Source organism: Ammodytes marinus, assembly GCF_949987685.1.
Source record: "Ammodytes marinus genome assembly, chromosome: 21".
NCBI lineage: Eukaryota > Metazoa > Chordata > Actinopteri > Uranoscopiformes > Ammodytidae > Ammodytes > Ammodytes marinus.
Window position 1 is genome coordinate 15989854 of NC_137225.1, and position 21961 is coordinate 16011814.

A 21961-nucleotide genomic window follows, 5' to 3' on the forward strand; every position below is an offset into this window, starting at 1 on the left:
AGCCAGTATGGATAAAGCCTTCAATTAAATTAAATAAATACCGTCTTAAAAATACCTTTTCAAATATCTCATAAATCAGGCAATGAACAACATGTGAACACATGCTGTAATAACCTCAAAAATAAAATGATTATGGAAAGTTTAGTTTATTGAAGTGTTTTAGAAGTTGATATTTTTGGTATAGAAGTAAAAAAGCTACTGTTGAGATAACCGGGAAAATGTTTACCGTGGAGATCCTCTTTCCTTCATTCAATCTGATATCTTGCTTGTGTCAGGGCAACTGACTGACCCCGGAATTCCACTGGCTGCGGGTGCGGTGTCCAACGGTTTTGCTCCGTGCGCTCACGTCCGGCAATACCCACCGGCTCCGTTTTCAAAGCAGGCACGGCCAGCTCCGCTGAACAGCTGGAGTCGCGAGAACGAGAAGTTCCCGCGGTAATAAAAGTGACGGGCGATCGCTCTTGATAATATGATTCTCCTATATGGTATTTACACAACAACGAACGCACGGAAGGTTATTATTCCCATCCGAACGAGTAAAAGAACAGTGGACATGCTTGTATGTGTCTCTGTTTTGAGAATGTCACCTGCAGTGAACACCGAGTGTCTTATTTTGAAAATTAACCGGAGGTTTTATTGTTTTGTCGGCGCTTGTGTTCCTGTCTATCTCGATGTGTTCTGTGCTAAATTGATGCGGTGAGCTCAGGCATCCGGCAGAAATAGAAGCACTGCGTATTTCACCGGAGAGCTGGAGCAGCAGCGGAGCAGAGAGACGGCGCAGCGGCCGTGGTGGAAACTCACCCACTGACTGCTCTTAATTCTATTTTTGTTTCTGCCGTGCTGGAGCGGAGAAGGACCGGAGATGCAGCCGGTGGAATTCGGCCTTTATAGTATAACAAGTAAAACATGTACAACAGAATTATACTATGTAATATTTACAAAACTGGCTCATATTTCAGTCAAAATATGTTTTACTTGCATAAATGAACATGCACAGCAGCATTCAAAATGTGTCAACCTGGTATGTAATGTACTCCTTATGCTTGCACACAAATCAGCATCTTCATCCAATTCTGTGGTTCATTTGTGCAGCAGACTCTTTCTCACTGAGTTGGTTGTCACATGTTTGCATCTTGCACATTTTGGTGCACTTCAGACCATTATGGAGAATATCTGGGATGGACTTGGACATGAAGATTTTAAATTACACAATATATAAATAAATTCATCATTCATAGATGAAGTTGTCATATTACATTTCTGAGAACATTGTAATACATAAAATGTTTATTTAATGTAAGTAATCAACTGAAAAAGTTTCTTGATATCTTTTAGATGAACATATAATCCTATTCCCCTTCAGTGTCTCACTTTTAATTACTGTAGCCCATACTTTTGCTGTAAGCGGGGATAACCACTGAAAAGCTACCAATATAAAAGGTCTATCACATCAATACATTCTAGGGATGTATAGGATATAAAAAACACAATTATTATTTGAGCACACAGATTGTACTGATATGTGGTCTGACCCATTGACAAAGTGAAAACCTAGCAACAAACTGTATGTGACCATTCAAGTGATATCAATCAATCAATCTTTATTTTTGGTTCACAAATAGGTCCATAGAAATGGATAAAAAGTAAAGAAATACATCAAATAAACAAGCAGGCAGGAGTACACCACAAAGCAATGTAACACTGTGAAACGGGCCCAGCAGCAAAAAAGAATTAGCACCTAGAACAAATAAAATACAAGTGTGCAATATAATAGTTTCACCCATTAACAATGCCATGTCAGAGCAAGTAACTTTTGTTCTACCATATTTTCAAACTAGCAGAACATCTATCTACTTTAGCATGCAGTAACTAAATGATCTGTTTCCAGTGCTTTGATAATTGTTAGTGTTGTTCTTTAGTCGTCTTCACTTCCACTGTCCCAAGAGCAGCTGAGAATAGCTTGTCAAATTCTGAATTGGATGGGAGATTCCCATGGCTGACGTGAGTGGAGGTGGTTCAAAGGCAACATCCCATTTCATCCACATGCAAACATGAAACCTACGCTTGCCCGGTCATCATAGGAGTTACAGAGAATGTAGTAATCGTTTATAAAACTGCATGATGACAGTGGGGTTGGATAACTCTAGAAAACTACAACTGAGGAGTAGTAAAACAAAGTTATGAGTTCACAAATACATTCACATGTTTAGTTCTGTAATTTTCCAACTTACATAAAATAGACAAAGTCAAAATGTTCATGGATAACCAATTAATCAGCATTAGGTTAGTGCACTGTCATTAGTCCTTGCTTGTGATTTCTATAAGGTCTTTTTAACAGGGATATGAAAAAGATGACCCTTAACATAGCCAGTGCTTTGCATGTGCTTGAGGGATCTGAGGTTGGTTTGGTCCCGTGACAGTATGAACTGGAGATGGTCCAGGTCCAGAGCTTGATGGTCTGTAGTGCAGCCAGTCCAGAAAACGATTCAGCAGCATTTCCTAAATGGGGAAAGATACATTCTGTTACAATAATGTCCATAACATTATAGGTTACACAACCATGTGTCATATGAGTATGCATGTTTTAATTAAAATCTCATTACAGTACTGGCTCCTGGTATTCTTCTTAGCATTATTGTATGTAAAAGCATGTCCAGCTGAAAGCACCATAACAGTCAGGGGAGGCTTGTAGTACCTTTCTTTGACAGCTTGTGTTACTTTGCAAACTATAAAAATAAACAAGGTGACGCTAATCATGTTTTTTTTCCCCTGAAGTGCATAATTATGAAACTCATCTGATCACAATACTTTGGCAATGTTACTGCAATTCTTTAACTACACCAAGCTCACAATACTATCACTTTAACCCTGTAACACCAGTTACTAGATACACAGGTGACCAACACACACATTACTAAGAGTAAAACGTTTTTTTAGAGGTAACTGCCCCACACATGTATAGCCTGCATTTAAATGACCATCTATAATTAGTTGGCATATTGTTGTATTACAATTGAAATATTATATGAAAGGGAGAAGCTTTGCCTGTCGCGGGTCGCGGCATGTCTGTGTGCTAAAAATGACGGCGACAAACTCAAATAATCATGCTTAGTGTAACATATCAGCTAGCTCGCTAAATAGCCTAGCAAGAAATGCTGATTACCCTCGCAGGTGACCAGCGCACAAACTACTGTATGATAGTATAATGGTGGGTCAGCATAACAACATACCTCTCTTATCACCGATACTCAGCTCCGCTAGTCTGCAGCCAGCTGCTTTCCTGCTCATTCACGAGGAACAATGTCCGACGAACTCGAGAATGAGCTTGAGCTGTGGACATCTTTTTTCCCCTCCTCTGTTCGTGTGACAGGCCTCCAAATGAACCAATGAGGTGGCCGCCCCTAAACAAGCTCCTTTGATTGGTCAAGGGGGCCATGTGGTTCGCCCATAAATAGTATATAAAGGCTGCGCCGCGAGTTCGCCATCTGCTGGTGGACCTGTCTAACTGCACCTAAAGATACAGAATTAAAAAATACAGACCTCATTTTACAGGTCTCATTTTTGCAGATCTCTGCGGCACGAATGGGACAATATTCCGTGAGCGCACAGGAAGCGATCCACAAATGCGCAGAGCCAGTTTCACATGTAGAAATGGTTCTGTAAATGTGTAAATAAGAGTTGACATGTCTTTTTTTGTGGTGAAACTATTTGCATTAAAAAAAAATAAAACAATTATGCAAAATTAAAATACACATTTACAGACTAAATTCTACATATTTGCAAATCACTTTTTCTTTGTGTGGATATAACTTTACAAAACACAATTACACACATACAAATTATTGCACTTCACATTTGTAAGGCTTGTTCTACAGATCTCGGTGGTAGAAGTTGGACAAAATTATGTAAAAATGTAATGTGGCTCACAAACTCACAGGAGGCAATCCACAAATATGCAAACCCCTTTTCACAAGCAGAAACAGATCCGTAAATGCGTAAATATGACTTTGTATTTTCAGAGTAAGTTCTACATATTTGCATGTCAAAAATTACAGGTTTGTGGATAGTGAAATACGTGTGAATCATGATACACACTTGTCAATTGTCTTCTGTGCTTTTACAAAACTGTTTTGCTTTCACAGATATTAAAGTCTAATAAACTCTTCCATACCACGCACACTCACTCACTCACTCACTCACTCACTCACTCACTCACTCACTCACTCACTCACTCACTCACTCACTCACTCACTCACTCACTCACTCACTCACACACACACACACACTCTCACACACACACACACAGTCACACACACACACACACCCCTCCCAGATGTAAAGCTGTGTGGCCCTTCCTGCTGAGGGCTACAGTATTTGTTTACCATTCCCTGTGAGTAGATTTTTCCTCCTCGTCCCGTGCTGCCAAATACAAAAAATAACTCCCATCTCCACGGGATACGGCCACAAAAACAGCGCGAGGGGAGGCAGTCATCTGACAGAACAGCTGCTTTCAATTGCGAGTGGCTCCGCTGATCTCCATGCTGTGTGTGTGTGTGTGTGTGTGTGTGCGTGTGTGTGTGTGTGTGTGTGCGTGTGTGTGTGTGTGTGTGTGTGTGTGTGTGTGTGTGTGTGTGTGTGTGAGACAGTGAGTGTCAACGCTCGCCTGCGTCAGCAGTGCTCCCCACCTGCCTTTAGTTACTGCTCCACTGGGTTCAGAGCTAAGGCTAAGCTAGTACACATGAGCTGTTTCTCTCTTGGCAGTGGTGAGGCAATACAACAGCTCTGTTCGCTGTGTGGAAAGTCTTCCATTCCGATGTTTCAGAGTTTGACTTTGATTTGACATGCCGAGATGAGCTACAGCAATGTAGATTCAGATGTGATCAGTTGAAATGCGGAACTCCATTGCCCCTATAATGTGTGTGTGTCAAACCTGCATCATCGATCATGAGACAAACATTTATATTTAGTAGTATCATAGCTATCTAAATCACAATCTGGTCTTTGTGTGTGTCTAGTTGTTGGGGCTCTTAATGACTTCCTATCTGATGTCTCTGCCTCTCTGCTCCCTCTTCAGGTCGCCATGGGAAAGGGGGGACTTTCCCTCGCCAGTTCCAGTTGCCCAATCGCAGCAAGGATTATGGAGACCGTAAGACACCGGCTTTTCTACAGCAGTAACATCAACACCACTATTACTGCACAGATTAAACCGATATGTTGCCATGTCTACAGAACACAGACAAATACACACACACACGTACACACACTATGACCATACATTTTTTAATCTTGACAGTTGGTTTATAAAGGATATAAAGCTTTCCAGGGCCTCACATTTTTACCATCTTTTCTAACTTTCAGATTTTCTGTCTGGGTAGATTGGTACATATAGTGCTGGCTTGCTGTCCCAGGCAGCTGCTAGTAATTGCTTAGTCAGAGGCTAACCTTGGCTAGCAATGATTTACGTTTCCCTGCGGTGAACCCGAACTTGTATAAAAACACAGCGCCCTGCTTCCTGTCTGAGGGGAAGTGGGACGGAGTGGCGAGGGGGCACTGTGCTCTGGCCTGCTCCGAAAAAGCCTTTGTCCAAGAACGCACTTTATACATGACACCTGTAAAGTATCTGTGTGAAAACTCTGCAAAAATATGTAGCGGCTTGCATTGTGTGTATGGTCATTAACAAGTATTTCTTCTTTATTTTAAATATATATCTATCTATATGTGTGTTTTCAGGTCGCAGGACACTTCCACGTAGCTTCATGCCCCAGGAGAACCTGTTCCAGCTGGTTCCTTCCAGTCGCACACGCAGTTATAATGGAGACAGTACGCTGCAGTACAGCGACCTGCGCTCACTGGGACGCACCACAGACAAAAGCTGCCAGCGTGGTTCGGCCAAATGTAAGTAGTTCCCTTTTAAAAGACTTGTAACTTTTGGAATGAAGTGACAGATGACGGTGAAGCACTAAAGGAAAATCCTCCCCCTCCCGCCCCCTAAATGTATAAACAGTATTCCTGGGCATTTGTTGTTGATTGGTGTTGTATCTGTCTGGTTCCTGTGGATAATGACACAAGTAAACCCTCACTGATAACAGAGATGAATGAAGAAAATTCAGATTTGTTTTCTTTTGCTTGTCATGAGTAAGGCTGCGTATCAAACCTCAGGACTTTTTACTTTGGTGATCATAATATACTGTATATTCCTACTTAGGAAGTGGACGTACTGTATATCTACTGTATTTACTGCTTGTTTCTGTATGCTTTTATCATGAAACGTGTGTGCTTAAAAAAACTGGTATTGAAGCTGGTTTGTCCTATTCATTCCAACTTTAAAGTCAATATCTTGCCACTTATAGACTTTTTTTTAATTAGTTGAGCTTCTTTGTATGAAAGCTTTTTTAGGCAAAATTATCTTTTGAGCAGTTTGGCTTCTTTTGTGCAGTGAAAATAGAATAACATTTGAAGAAGTCAGGCACTAGAAAAAGCTTTGTATCAGTACGGAAACTGGAGTAGGGCCTATCCTATCATGTTATCCAGCCATTCATGGACGGAGACAAACCAGGATAATGTCTTGTCCAGTAAATACTTAATGGCTGTCAAACATGTTTTATTGCTTAGTAGTAAGAGGGAGTTGGAATGATGTAAAGTAAAACTGTGTGTCACAGCAGGCAGAATCCATGTCGCAGACCCACATCTGTCCTCGCTCAGACTGTGTTTGCCCAGAAATTGTCTTTGTCATGAAACGAAAGCTCAGCTCAGCAGTCTGTGGTCAGTCCCCGGTGTCTCTCTCTCACCCACACACGACCACACTGTGTTAACGTCACCGCAAAGAAGCCTGTCAATACCAAAACAAAGGCTCAGGGTCTGGGCCTGTGAAGAGGAGAACTGTTGAGATGCTCTCTCCACTTTCTGTCGTCCTGAATGCGGTTTGACTCAGATTTCAGAGGTTTTTCACAGGGTCTGCGGTGGGACTCATTAAGCGACCATGCAGTGAATTTGACGTCTGGTTCTTGGTAGAGTTAATGCGTGAGTTGCAGTTGGATCCTAGGATGGATTTTGATGCTCGCAGTAATTTTACTATCTGCTCACATCAGTCTATCACAGTGGACCTGTGGGCATAACAACCAAATGAATTACTTGTGGTTTTTCATCATCTGCTTTTGTTTTTCTGCAGCTCCGCGGGCGCCAGTCAACTGGCGACAAGGAAAGCTGCTGGGTCGCGGGGCGTTCGGCGAGGTCTACCTCTGTTATGACGCCGACACAGGCCGGGAGCTGGCCGCCAAGCAGGTGCCCTTTGATACCGACTGTCAAGATACCAGCAAGGTGAAAGAGCATCATAAGTCACCGACTGCATGTATTTTTAAGACATAACAAACACTGACTTTTAAGAGTCAGGATTCAAAATGCTATATATTTGAATGACTTCTTAATTGGAACCCCTTTTCTCTGTAGGAGGTGAACGCTCTGGAGTGTGAGATTCAGCTGCTGAAGAATCTGCGTCACGAGCGGATCGTTCAGTACTATGGTTGTCTCCGGGACCTTGAACAGAAGAAGCTCACCATTTTTGTGGAGTTCATGCCTGGGGTGCGTATTTCCAGCCCGTCGTTTCATTTGAATATATTTAAACTTTTACACCTCACGCAAAGCAAACAGTCCTTAAAGTTTGATTGAGATGCGCTATAACAGATAATGTCCCATGTTGTAGAGATAAATTACATAGATGTTTCAAGACAAACATCAAATCAAAACCCTTCTGGCTACATCTGTTAAAAAAAATAAAAATAAATGTTGAAATGTCACCAGCGGTCAACTACAACACTATCACATCCTCAGGGGTTGATGTCGGGTAGAGCTGCAAAGTTTATGAGATCATTTTCTAACTAAATGAGGCGCCTGTTTTTTTTAATATTTCCTGGACTGTTTTTCTTTTTACTTTTTTTTTCTTAGTGGCATTGAATGTCTTAGTCACACATTGTCTGGAACATGGAAATGTTTATGTTTCACTGGACTTAGCTGGCAGAGCCAAGCAGGGAGGTGACAAAAGCCAAGTTTGTGTGCGACTTGCTCGTCACGGCTGCACCGCTGTGGCTGACCGATAACACTTAAGTTGCCCGTAGAGGGGAGAGGGGGGGGGAGTGTCCCATTGAGAGCCAGAGAGCTGTTGAGGTGTCTTGTTGACAGCTGAAAGAGAAGAGAGAGGTGGGGGGGGTTGTTTCCCCGATTCCAAAACTGCGGCACAGGTGGTTCAGGTCCTTGCTCCTGCGAATTTCCTCATGAGGAACCTTTCAGGAAATGAAAGAAAATGCGGGACAACGAAGGCGCTTGGACTTTAAAATGTGGCCGATTGCTTTTCGGCACATTGTATGTTTATACACTTGGTTTTTTCTGTACTTATACAAAATTGGCTCAGATGCGGCTGCTTTCACAATAAAACAAAATAAATCCGCTGCAGCTGGAGATGTTGTTGCAAGCTTGCAGCCCACTGAACCATTTTACATCTATCGTACACATGCTTCCAATCCATTTATATACACCACAGCTGCGGCAATAATACTAGATAAAGGTGCACTATGTAACTTTGGGTGGGTCAGAGAAGTGAACATTTTGTAAGGTTTATTCTCATAACTGAATAAAAACTTTGCTCACAGCAAAATTGTGTTACTGGAGAAAAAAATTAAAGGTTGAAAGCTACATGAAAAGTTACAGTTTCACTGTTGTTGTTTACAGCAGTCAGGCCAGCAGTTTTCTTTACACACAAATTCAAGTCTTACGTTTGGTTCCAGGTGTCTAAAAATGATTTTGTTTTCATTTAAGATGAAAGAATTATTCAATACCAAGAATTACATGTAGAGTTAATATGTTTTGTAAACTGTAAACAGGCTCTGCAAAGGTAAACCAATCCCCCCTCCCCTGAAACTGCATAGGGCACCTTTCACAGTCCAGCTCATAAAAAGATAGTAAATACATTTTTGTCAACCTTTCCTCTTCACTCACTCTCTCAGTGCCTTTCTTTTGTCCTCAAAGCTGTCGTGCTGTCTCTCCAGGGCTCAATAAAGGACCAGCTGAAAGCCTACGGGGCCCTGACAGAGAAGGTGACGCGGAGATACACCAGACAGATCCTCCAAGGAGTCTCCTACCTGCACAGCAACATGATTGTACACAGAGACATCAAAGGTAACTCAAACCGCAGGCCAGCAAAAAGGTCAGGAGAGGATTTATAATTGGATTGGTTTACCTGTGAACAGCCACACTTGAGAGACACAGACTTTGATGACACAGAGCAGCAAATGACTGAGGAGGAGGACTCCTTTTTTACGCTTCATGTCGTGGCAAGCGTTTCCGAGAGATTCATTCATTCCTCTTTCTGGTTGACATTTCCTCATTTGGTTTATTGCTCACCGTCTACAGAAGGGAGCACGGGGAGAGAAAAAAAGAAAAAGTGGGCTATTTTGAAATCCCCCTTTTTGAGATATATTAGGCATCATGCTGGTGAAATGGGCCCGGGCTAAAAATGTTCAACACCGGATGGAAAAGGCTTTAGTTTGGCTGCCCACAGCTTTGGGAGTCGCTGTTTCAAGAAAGAGGGAAACATACCGTCTGGTTGGGGGGGGAAAAGATAGTAGGTCCCACAGGACACACAGGCAGGCTCTATGCGAGTTACATGTGGGTGGGATTTTTCCACTTAGAAAATGCTCTTCATGTTGTAATATGGGCTACGGCGGTGTGCGCTCATCACGCCACACAAGAGCCTCTTCTGTGTGCAGTATAAAAAAAAAAGAGCTGTCAGCACATGCGGTTTTTGCAACATTAAGACTATAAAGTTTCTGTGAATTTAACATTCCACGGAGCCAAATTAAGCCTTCAGCGGAGTTAACAGGAGTCTGACATCCTCGTAACAAAAAAACGCGCAGGCTGGCAGGCAGTGGAAACAGATTAAAGAAAGTAAGAGGTTGAGGTCACACAGTTTGTTTAGCCTTTCAATCTCACCTCTGCAGCCCCTCTGTTGTCCCACTGTGGGTGTGGAGAGTGAGTGGCCTCTCTCACTGATCAAACAAGCGGAGAGCGGCCGGAGGAAACGGGATAAACTCAGCTGCGTGTTCGGAAAATTACTAAAGCAGCAGGAGGAGAAATGGTGTTGGGGTTTTGATCCACGTGGAGCAGACAATTTATTCAATATTTCATTTAATTTCTGATCAGCCCAGTCCCAACAGAGTCCAACCACATGGCATTTTCCCACAATGAGAAAAAGTGTTTTGTAGAGTTGAGTCAGTGTGGTATTTATAAGGTATACTTTGACATTTTGACAATAAGTTCTGAAAAGGCAATTTGTAAGCAGCACACTGTAACAACCAACTCTGGTAATAACTGAATAAACACACTTTACTCACAGGAAAATTGGATCTCTGTAACACTTTTCCAAGGTTGAAAGCTTCCTGAAAAGTTACTGTTTCATTGTTGTTGTTTACAGCAGTAAGTTCCACAGTTAGGTTTACAAACATATTCTAGTCGTTTGCTTCCAGGTAAAACAATTTAGTTTTGAATTATGATGAAAGAATGATATACTACTGAGAACTACATGTAGATAGAAATCTATTTTTTGAACCAACTGGAGCCTCTTCAAATGTAAACAAATCCCCCTCATCTGAAATTGTATAGTGCACCTTTTAAACCCCCAAAGTATCCCTTTTAAAGATATTAACCGTGCTCGTGGGACTCTTGAACAACTCTGAGCTCATTTTTTTGCTCCAATCCCACCAGGTGCAAACATCCTGAGAGACTCGACGGGGAACATTAAGCTGGGTGACTTTGGAGCCAGCAAACGCATCCAGACCATCTGCATGTCTGGTACAGGAATCAAGTCCGTCACTGGCACCCCCTACTGGATGAGCCCGGAAGTCATCAACGGGGAGGGCTACGGCCGCAAAGCTGATGTGTGGTAAGAATCACGCAGCAGCACAGTAACGAGGCCCATAGGGGGTAAGACCTATTTCCGCAGGGATAAATTACAATCACAAAAGCACACAGTTCGCAGTTAAAGCAATATTAACCTCAGTGAATGGCTGGTAAAACAATAAATGGAACGTAAACAGTATGGTACATAGGCACACTTTAAAAATGTCAAAGGTAGTTAGGTTCCACACAGAAACATACCTTGTAAAGAAATACAGGCCAGATGTGATAACTGTACTGTTCTGCACCTTGGGCACTGGCAATATGACTTCTACAAAGAGTTGTATATGTACTGATAGATTAGACTTATTTTTTTTTAAATCATTGTGTTCCAAAGCAGTATACGTTCTGCAAAGTAATCTAGGTACAATTTGAAGAAAATTGTGTCTCCCTACCGTTGAAGCAATCTGGTAGTCCAAAAATGCTGTAAAACCTTTAAAACTGTGTCCAAATGTGTAACAAAGCTACAATGATCAATAGAAAAAAATACATTTGTTTTAATTTAGGCAAGTTTTATAGGGGCAATGTTTATTTATAAGAGCAGTTGGTGTTGCATAGATTTACAATATTTGTAAGGTGTCAGTGTTGTTGTATGATCCCACCCCAGTGTGTACAGTTAAGTGTATTCTAATATAATAATGACACTTAACATCCCATTGTACTACGTAAACTAATATCTTGTTTGTTTCTTCAGGAGTGTTGCCTGCACTGTTGTGGAGATGCTGACCCAAAAGCCTCCGTGGGCCGAGTACGAGGCCATGGCGGCTATTTTTAAGATCGCCACACAGCCCACCAAGCCCATCCTCCCCGACAGCGTGAGCGACGCGGGCAGGGAGTTCCTGCGCCAGGTGTTCGTGGAGGAGAAGTGGCGTCCCACCGCCGAAGTCCTGCTCAGCCACCCGTTCGTCCAGGGCTGCTTCTGAGGCCCCCCCTTACCCCTCCCCTAAATCGGGTGAGGTCTCTGTGGGCGACGGGCGCCTAGCATTCTCTCAGGCCCCCTCCCTCTTCCCTCCCCGTCCCCAGGGCCCCTCCCCCCCACCACGTCAGCAGGCTGCAGGGCTTAGCATCACTCCACACTTCCTGCCTTGTCAGGGGCCGCTGCATCGCTCACCAACCAACCAGAGTCCTCGGGTGTGTTCCCCCAGGAGGAGAAAGCACTTAGCAGTCTCAGACGCTCACGGTCTGCTGTCCTTTAAACAAGAGCGGGGGAAAAGTGGCCCCAAGTTATAGAGCAGTTGTGGATCTTCACACTCATTTACAGAGAAACAGAACAGTGTCTAGGTTATGTCCATACGCTATGTAGTCGTGGCTGACTGTTGGTGACCTTGACCACATCTGACAGTACTGTAACAAGGTAGCTGCGAGTGAAATTAAGATTGTAAAATATTTTTTTATACGAACGACAATAACGCATACAAATTCATCTTAGCTGATGAGTTTTTCTACCGTCACTTAAAGAAAATGTAAATGTATTTTTCTCAACGCCTTACAATAAGAATTTGTAAGTAAGAATGTCTTTTTTTTATACATCTTAAGAGGGTTGCATTACCCTGCTTTCATAGCACTCACAACCCCATTTAGAAGGATTGTCCACATTGCACTTTTGATATCATGCATCGAAACATTACCAACATGCAGGATAATCAACTGAGGAGATATTTTTCTATTAGAAGCATTTTTCTTATTATAATTTCATAAGGAGAATTGTGGAGTTTTGTTTTTTGGATGTAATGAAAAAAAAGAGAACCAAACTGTTTTGCATTTAGTGTGCAATGTCTTTTATTAAGCAATACCAACACTACTGTTGGGAGTCTGTGACATCCATTCCAGCTTCCTGTGTAGTGAGCCTTTGGGTCCACAGAATAAAGGTTGCCAAACAAACAGTTGCGGAGACAGAAAACCTTCAACAACTCTAGGCTAAAGTTAAATGTGCAGTATTAGTAATGTTGGATCGTTAGTCACCTCAGAGCCCTATAGCCTTTGTCTATGTTACGGCAGCTTCGTGCACAGTAGACTGCACAGACCAAATCAGATGCATTGGCGTCACATTGTGTTAGTATGAAGAGCATTAAGAAATTTGATTTGAAGTTAAGCGTCTCATTTCTATTCCTGTTGTGTGACTTCAGTATGAATCCAGTCACCCCATGCCTTTACTTTGCTTTTCCAAACAATATATGAACGGGTCCCTCGATGGCCGCCTGACAGCACGCCTGTCATAAAGGATAAAGAATAGCATCAGAAGTCGCCAAAGAAAGGGGTCGAGTTGGTAAAGACAGAGCGAATTGCTGTATTCTTTGAAGTGGAGATTTAGGAACTTTAAGCGGCGGAGAGATGGATGTTGGAGCCTAGCTGGTGGCACTTAAGGAGTGATCAAATCTTTTTTTGGACCCGTGTCAGTGCCTTATCTGAAATCTGCTTGTAAAACACAAACGTTCACTGCCAAAGTGGAAAGTTTCCCTAGTACGGTGAAGGAGCTGATCAGTAGAGAGAGCACACACAGGATTTGCTGAAGTTCTTTTTATATATATAAAAAAAAAAGATTATACTGTAAATACATATTGTTCTGCACTTTTGTATGAAATTTCTTTACAATATATACAAATCTATTTGATGAAATAGCTACGTTATACAGTAGATTGTACTGTGATTTCGACAGGAGGATGTATGATTGTCTCTTTGAGAGCTGGTAGGCAGTATGAAAAGGCTGGGAGGCTTTCGATTGGGACAGTTTGTTTTGTCTTAATGACAAAGCCTTGAAACATGAAATGTATCATGTTGTTGATCTTTTGTACATTTAACTTAATAAATCCAAGGTCTAAGACTATTTCCCCTGTGTGATTTTTTTTTATTGGGTTGTTTAATGCTCACATTGGTCTAGACTCTCCAGACTATATGCTATAAAAAATTATATCACTTTTTTTCTTGCAGTTTTATCCACTCTACGATGATTTTTTTCTTTATGAAATAAAATGTATTTTCGCACATTATCTGATTCATATGCTATTATAATTATAGACTACAGTGTGCTTTAAAAAAATAAGAATAAGGTTTTGAATGTATTGTTCTGATTTAGCCTATAGAATTCTGGCACTTTTTTTAACAGCTCAAAAGGTCAAAGAGAGAATACCACCTTTGGTTATGATTTTTTCCCCCATTTAATATGGATACCTTTTTCAAAGTAAATTGTTTAATGGATAGAATAATAAATATACGTTATTAATCTCTGAAGGGAACTTGTCTTGTTTCAGTAGGCTAGCTTAAGGCTACTCAAAAATCAAAAGTTAATTAAAAAAAATCAAACACGTGCATAGTGGTCCATAAGGTGGACACATACTCCCAACCTTAAAAGTAATAAACCAACACGAGTTTGAACTTGACTGCACAATATACAAAATATGATAAAAATACATAAACAAATATATTTTTACGAAACTTTGTACATAAAGGCCTTGGTATATAAAGCTGAAAGTGTTGGTGAAAATGTGTTTCTTCTAAGCTCTATAACTTGAGGCAGTTGTTGAATAAGAATAAGAAGCTGCTTACACAACCTGGCGTTTTGTAACGTAGCGTAACAACGTGAGACTCACTGCCTGGGCACGAGAGCAGCCAGACTAGAGACCGTCAGACCCGAAAGGCGCAGCTATCGGAGATACGGAGGTCTTTTTCTGCTTCTCTCAACCACCATTGCTGCTATATTGAAAGTGTCAACTATGTCTACCTCCCGTACAATCATATGTTTACTAAGAAACGACTTGCGTTTGCACGACAATGAGGTAAGACTATGAATCGAGTCGAATCTGTAACGAGTCTAGATATTATGAAATACAACGTATTTAGAAAAAAACACATGTTAAACTTATGAGTAACGTGTCTGTTTGACATGTTGCGCCTAACATGTGGCAGTTGTTTCAAATAACGTCAATATCGGAAGGTTTGGAGAATGTTATTGTATTGTTTGCAACTAGCATCAAGCTGAATAGTTTCTCCAGACGTAACAGCAAATCTACTTCCGGCTTTAACCTGTGCGAATAAAAGCCCTTTCTTCAAAGTAAAACAACCAGACATTTGTCTCTGAAAATGCACAAAATAGAGTAGGCCCATATACTGTATGTCGAAATCTTCTTCCTTTTTTTGCACATTTATTCTTCATATGATCTCCGAGTTCAATACACCTTCATATTCCAACCGGTGAAGTAGGCCTTTAAGGTTTTGTGTTTTCATCATGTGGCAACACTGAATAACCCCCCCCCCCCCCCCCCCAAGAGAAGATCATATGATCCTCACTTTAGTCTTGACTCTCTTCACATGCAGCTTTTCCACTGGGCTCAAAGAAATGCAGAGTACATCGTCCCACTGTACTGCTTTGACCCCAGACATTATGTGGGGACGTACAACTACAACCTACCAAAGACTGGGCCCTTCCGCCTGCACTTCTTACTGGAGAGTATCAAGGATCTCAGGAACACGTTGCTCAACACGGGCAGGTAACTAAACTGTGTTTGCTCACTGGTAATTGTCTATATGTCTCCATTGTATTCGTCTTCTAATGCTTTATTTACACTGCTATATTTGATAAAGCACTAAAGAACCACACACTGTTTACTTGGTTTAAAAGTGATCATGAACTTCTTATGTATCGTGCCATTCTTACTCGTACAGTCTGTGCAGACCATGTCCTCAGCTTTCTGATTGAACATATACAGTTGCTACAGGATCAGGACACACCTGGCTTATAGGGGGTCATGTTTACATTAACATGGCTGCTGCACACACTGTTCACAACATTTATTTCCAGTCAGCAGGGGGTGGGGGGGTATTAGCCCTCTACCCAGGATGCAGCTTGCTTGGCACAGTGTTGTTAACTGGGACTTGTGTGTGTGTGTGTGTGTGTGTCTGCCTGCCTGTCTGTCTGTCTCGCTGTCTGTCTGTCTGTCTGTCTGTCTGTCTGTCTGTCTGTCTGTCTGTCTGTCTGTCTGTCTGTCTGTCTGTCTGTCTGTCTGTCAGCAACCTTGTGGTGAGACGGGGTAAGCCAGAGGAGGTGGTTGCAGAACTCATCAAGCAACTTGGCTCTGTCAGCACTGTGGCTTTCCATGAAGAGGTAGTTTTAAGAAGTCTTTCTCTCACTGTGATTCTCCCTAGTTTATTACACGGCCTGGCGATTTTTGACATTGTTTTCCCCCTCGTGCGCTCACATTCAAGGTAGCGTCGGAAGAACTGAATGTGGAGCAACGAGTGAAGGATGTCTGTGCACAGATGAAGGTGAAAGTTCACACCTGCTGGGGGTCTACGCTGTATCACAGAGATGATCTTCCATTTCAACACATGTCCAGGTGAGACAGGAAGGACACAGCTTGCACGGACGGGACACAACACCCGCAAAGCCCCTGTTCACCCAAATCCACAAAATCCTTCTAACTATGTCATTTGGGGTGTTGCATGTTGGTCGCATGATGCTAAGCAAAGATATTGTCACTTAAGTTTAATAACCTTTACAGAAATTCGGTTTAGATGAGGAAGGCTGTGCTCTGGTTCTTATGACACAGTTAGTATTTTGAACCAATCGTCGCAGTTCTCTGCCCGAACATTCTATAAAAATAATGATATTTTCCATGTTGACCAATTGATTTATCCACACCCACACAGTCATGTCAAATGGCCTAGACAGTAAAAGCAGCTTTAGCTTAGTTTTATTTATTGAAGTTTCAAGTTGCTGCTAAACATCCTAATTTACACAAACATGTTTCTAGAGAAGTTGATCTGGAATAGTTTAGTGCCTTTAATAAGTTGTAACATTTCCTTCCTGGCTTGTTAGGCTGCCTGATGTGTACACTCAGTTCAGGAAGGCAGTGGAGACCCAGGGCAGAGTGAGGCCCGTGTTCCCAACACCGGAGCAGCTTAAGCCTCTTCCTCAAGGGCTGCAGGAAGGAGTCATTCCTACAGCAGAGGACCTTCAACAGACGGGTGAATAACCCTAATGTATTCTCTATGGTTGAATGCGTATCGTATATCTTTTGCGTCTCCCTCTGTTTTCTGTGAATTTGCAGAAATTATTAAAACAACGCCTGTATCAGTATCACAAAGAGAAGTTCCTCTGCATTTTTATTATTAAATTGACTTTTGTTTTTTGTAAAAGTATTTTATTATTATTGTACATCGGGGAGTCTTTAACACGTTTGATGCTGAAATGCTTCTCTTGTTTTATTATAGAGCCTGTGAAAGATCCTCGCTCGGCTTTCCCCTGCAGTGGTGGTGAGAGTCAGGCTCTGGCCAGAATCAAACACTACTTCTGGGACACTGTGAGTGCAACTTCCATTGCAAAAAGGCAATAGTTGGTGCTTTAAATGGCCATACACTCATATGGTGATGTATGTATGTCCTAGTATGTACTGTAGATGTAATAATGCTGAACTCTGGCAGGAGGTTCCGCAGCACCCACAGTAGGACATCTAGGTTCAGTGACAGTTTCTTCCCCCTGGCCATTATACTGTTGAACACCCACAGACAATAAATAACTCCCCCCACCCCCACCCTTAGTATTTTAACCTTTACTTCATGCCATTGTGTTCACTCCACCGTGAGCCAAGGTAACAAAATTTTGTTTAATAGGTGCACTAGTGCATTTATTTATTATTTATTATTGAATGACAATAAAAACAAGCCTAAGTCTAAATGTATGTTTTTCTGTTTTGTAGAATGCTGTTGCGACATATAAGGACACCCGTAATGGTTTGATTGGTGTGGATTACTCCACCAAATTTTCACCCTGGTGAGTTTTATTGTAGCGTTTCCTTAATGTTCCATGTAGGAAATGATTATGAATATATATTTCTGAACTGCACTCCTATGGCATTTGTGCAGGCTGGCAATGGGTTGCCTTTCACCCAGGTATATTTATCATCAGATCCAGCAGTACGAGAGGGAGCGAACAGCCAATCAGAGCACATACTGGTGAGTCCAAAAACAAAACAAATGATGCTGTTCTATTGTTCCATAAAGGCAACCCAGAGTTTGTTCGCTCTGGGTTTTCCGTTTCAGGTAGCAGGTTCAGTGCAACCGAGAGTCAGTTACTGCGGCAACATACGCCGTGGGTCTAACCTGCTGGATAGGTGGTTAGACCTACCCGAGTTTGTTTTCACTTTACGCTGCAGCTCCGACTGAAGAAAGAGTGTCACTGTCACACGCGTCCCTGTACAGTTTGAAGCAAAATCACTCTATAGAAATCTCCATCGGGATGTTTTTATCATTTCCTGATGATTTTACGTTTGACCAATCATTTATCTGATCAGTAGCGTTGTTCTCAGCCCTCGGTCCGTTCATATAGGCGGCCACCTTACACATCGTGACATGCTCTACATTCAGATTAATAAACCTATTTGTAGCCTATTGTATGTTTTTTAACGTCTGTGCCACTGAACAGATTTATGTCAGGTGGATTCATGTAACGCTGCGGCTGCACGCGATCGTTGTAGTTCACCTGTACGATCCTAAAGTCACAGACAAGCCTCGGTAAATAGCCTAATATGAATATAAAAATTATATAATAATTTAAACTGTGATCACTTGAGGAAAATGGATCTGGTAATAAATCAATCAGGCTCTTCAATGGAAACTGTCACCTAATGTGTCTTGACGTTAATGTATTTCACTCCCCATTTAAAAGAAGCGACAGTCTGTTCTGTTTACTGCACAGTAGGCTTTAGGCACTGTCAGCAATGCTGTGCCGCGCCAGCTTTATTACTTTACAGCTGATATGCGTAACTTTTTAAAATAGACTATGGCTTCTCATACGGAAGCGAAATGATTATCTTGACAAAAAATGTTTGCTCTGTTTTTTTCTGAATTGCCGAGGAGATTAGATCAGAGTTATGAGACAATATCCCGTTAATTCTTCTCCATAGGCTACCATAAACTCATTCGTTAATATTTCTAACTCTAGTGGGAGGAGCGGAGATTTCTTTTTTTCTTTTTTGAGAAGTGGAGAAGTGGGAGGATCAATCATTTGTTTCTTCTGTTTCCATGGTGAATCATGTTATCAGCGATCCATTGACGATGGCTTTTATGCACACGCTCCACCCAGAGTGAACACGCTCAGAGTTGATAAACCCAACGCTGATCCACTGTTCTGAAACCGAAAACCCAGAGTTGCTTATCAACCCTGCGCTCTGAGTTTACCAACTCAGAGCGCAGGGTTAAACCCAGAGTATGTAAAACCAGCTACCTGAAACAGGCCCCTGGAAACAAATGTGTCCTCACTTTTCTAACCAGCTTCACTGCTGTCTTTTCAGGGTCATTTTCGAACTTTTGTGGAGGGATTACTTCAAGTTTGTAGCTGTGAAGTATGGAAACAGATTGTTTCAGCTCCAAGGTAAAATGAACTGAAGTTTTCTCATATTTTTAAAAAACTATATATTGAACTAAAGCTCATGGTGATTATTTCCTCAGGACTTCAAGAAAAATCAATTCCATGGAAAAAGGATGAGAAGCTTTTCAATGCATGGAAAGGTTGGTACAATTTTTCCTTGTCATTAGTCACAAAATATTTAATTAAAAAAGTAGTGTCTAAAGGTGCCCTTGAAAGTATATGGATCTGAGGCTGAAAATATGTACAATATGTCATTACAGAGGGTCGAACAGGAGTGCCCTTTGTGGACGCCAACATGAGAGAGCTGGCCATGACGGGCTTCATGTCCAACAGGGGGCGACAAAATGTTGCAAGCTTCCTCACCAAAGACCTGGGCCTTGATTGGAGGATGGGAGCCGAGTGCTTTGAATACCTTCTGGTGAGTAGTGAAGTTCGGGCTTCAAATGAGTTTTGTAAAATGGTATTTTTAGGACATTATTTATGAATCTAGTTTAGCACTTCTGTCCTTTTTTTATGTCTAGACAATGAAACAACTTATCCTCATACTTTTAAATGTTCCTCCATCAGATCGACCATGATGTCAGCAGCAACTATGGGAACTGGCTGTACAGCGCTGGTGTGGGGAATGACCCCAGAGAGAACCGGAAGTTCAACATGATCAAGCAAGGCCTCGACTACGACAATAACGTATGTTCGTTTGAGGAGCTGCATGAATTGCTGGCTTTTTCAGTTCCTTTTTACACTTGTCTAGATCTTTCCATTGTTCGCACTGCAACACAAAAGGTATTTACGATGGGGGAATACTGTCAAATGTTGGTAATCGAAACTAGTTCAAATGTCGAGAAAGCTTTTTTATTTTTTTCAAATACTTTATTTATGTATTTTTTTTAGAGAACATACACACCCACAAAAAAAAACATAAAAAAGGAACACAAAAACAAAAGACAAAATAAAATAAACAACTAACTCTACTTTACAGGTTTCTAAGGACTTCCAATTACATTGTTTAGACTAGAAGCAAATGTGCAACAGAAAATAAAAGTCTATGAGGTGTCATGTAGGTCCCTTCAGTATATATAGTCAAGGGAAGGCTGCAATATCTGTGTACACCTTTCCCTGAAATCTCATTTTGAATTTTTCTCCATATATAAAGTACTGGAGAACTCTGTAAGCCAGATGTCAAAATAAAGAAAGCTTTGTTCTTGAATGAGTTACTCCTTGGTTACCTGTTACCTGTGTGTCTGCTTTAGGGGGACTATGTGCGGCAGTGGGTCCCTGAACTACAGGGTATCCGGGGATCTGACGTGCACGCGCCTTGGAGCCTCAGCAGTGCTGCTCTGTCGCATGCCCAGGTGTCCCTTGGCGAGACCTACCCCACCCCCATCGTCATGGCACCTGAGTGGAACAGACACGTTAACAAGAAAGCGGTGGGTGTTTGAGAAATGAGGGAAGTGCACAGTACGACTCTGTGCTTCTGCTGTAATAGATCATTTGAGTCCTTTTATTTCTGCAAACAGAAGTGGAGGTGGAATTTAAATCAACATAACCTTTTGAGTACCTGTTTAGTCAGAAGCAGGGTCTTGTTGAGTCCCTGCATCTCTCATTTTGGATTTTTATGAGTTGTAAGTTCCACTAAAGAGATTTCCCCTTTTTAAACTTCCCAAATGGTCCAATGTAAATAATAGTTCCTAAGAGACCAACCTATCCTATCATGTTTATCATGTCACGGCCCCTCAGATTGGTTTAACAATGACAAGCTACTATAGTGCAATGCTGCTCATACATTGATCCATCTCGTTACATTGCCAATATAATAATGTAATATATATTACTTGTAATACTTTTACACTTTGGGTATTGTTATGTTTACTTAAGTAAAGTATTCAAGCACTTCTTCCAGCACTGGCAAACAGTCACTGATTTGAGCTGGCAATGCTGCCTCATTGTCTTCTTTTATAAGTTTATTTTCTTTTCTCTTCCCCAGAGTGGCACGGGGCCTTCACCAAGAGGGAAAAAAGGCCCATCTCACACTCCCAAACAACACAGGGACCGAGGCATAGATTTCTATTTCTCTAGGAGCAAAAACCTGTGATCTGCTCTGAGCAAACACTTAACGCAAGACATGGATCGGAGGATTGGAATCTCAGCTGAATTCCGCAACCTCAAGCTGTTGCTGTGTTGTACACCGATGTGCTGATTTGGGGAAGTTACCCTATGAGCAGTTGAGGAAATGCATGGTTCTTCTTCCCATGCTTGAATACTTGAACTCAACTGATCTATTATTTATATATAAATGCCATCATCATCATTCTCTGGAAAGAAAAGGGGGCCTCATAATGTACCTTTTGTACGTTTCCTGTTTTGCTGCAGCAAACAGTGAAAGCCGCATTGTGGTTTTAGTTTTGACTCAGTTATAATCACCATCATCTTTCTGTTGATGTTTTTATGCTTCTTGCGATTTTCTTATGTCATTTTTGTATATACTGCTGTTGTTACTATATGAAGTTTGCCCATGTGTGGCAGTTACAAAATAAAGTTTCTTAATGTAAGGAGTTTGTGATGTGATTTTGTGATGTAATGCAGCGAACATGATATTCTTAAAGGAAGTGGCTATAGTCTAAATGTAGAAGAAGAAGAAAAAGGGAACTGAACCAC

At 41.6% G+C, this 21961-nt stretch overlaps 2 protein-coding genes across 2 annotated transcripts in view; both read left to right on the forward strand.

Annotated features, from left to right (window-relative positions):
* Window positions 1–13762, forward strand: part of map3k22 (mitogen-activated protein kinase kinase kinase 22) — a 42741-nt gene extending 28979 nt beyond the window's left edge. Inside the window, exons 12-18 of the mRNA XM_080050041.1 lie at window positions 5075–5146; window positions 5731–5895; window positions 7169–7317; window positions 7447–7578; window positions 9039–9168; window positions 10753–10930; window positions 11639–13762. Coding sequence (XP_079906167.1) covers window positions 5075–5146; window positions 5731–5895; window positions 7169–7317; window positions 7447–7578; window positions 9039–9168; window positions 10753–10930; window positions 11639–11867 — 1055 coding nt within the window. The 3' untranslated portion in view covers window positions 11868–13762. The remainder of the gene's footprint in view (window positions 1–5074; window positions 5147–5730; window positions 5896–7168; window positions 7318–7446; window positions 7579–9038; window positions 9169–10752; window positions 10931–11638) is intronic.
* A 788-nt stretch (window positions 13763–14550) lies between these two features.
* cry-dash (cryptochrome DASH) lies at window positions 14551–21811 on the forward strand. The gene is made up of 14 exons (XM_080049915.1): window positions 14551–14717; window positions 15256–15428; window positions 15949–16042; window positions 16144–16274; window positions 16757–16905; window positions 17152–17240; window positions 17637–17710; window positions 17803–17892; window positions 19230–19309; window positions 19387–19446; window positions 19567–19724; window positions 19874–19993; window positions 20557–20733; window positions 21291–21811. Exons 1-14 carry the CDS (start codon window positions 14655–14657, stop codon window positions 21396–21398), a joined length of 1566 nt encoding a protein of 521 aa, XP_079906041.1. The 5' UTR covers window positions 14551–14654; the 3' UTR covers window positions 21399–21811.
* The last annotated feature ends 150 nt before the right edge of the window (window positions 21812–21961 follow it).

Coding starts and splice junctions, on each gene's coding strand:
- cry-dash (XM_080049915.1), top strand. CDS start 14,655: ATGTCTACCTCCCGTACAATCATATGTTTACTAAGAAACGACTTGCGT. Junction 15,429..15,948: donor ACGTTGCTCAACACGGGCAG/GTAACTAAACTG, acceptor TCTGTCTGTCAG/CAACCTTGTGGTGAGACGGG. Junction 17,241..17,636: donor AACACTACTTCTGGGACACT/GTGAGTGCAACT, acceptor TCTGTTTTGTAG/AATGCTGTTGCGACATATAA.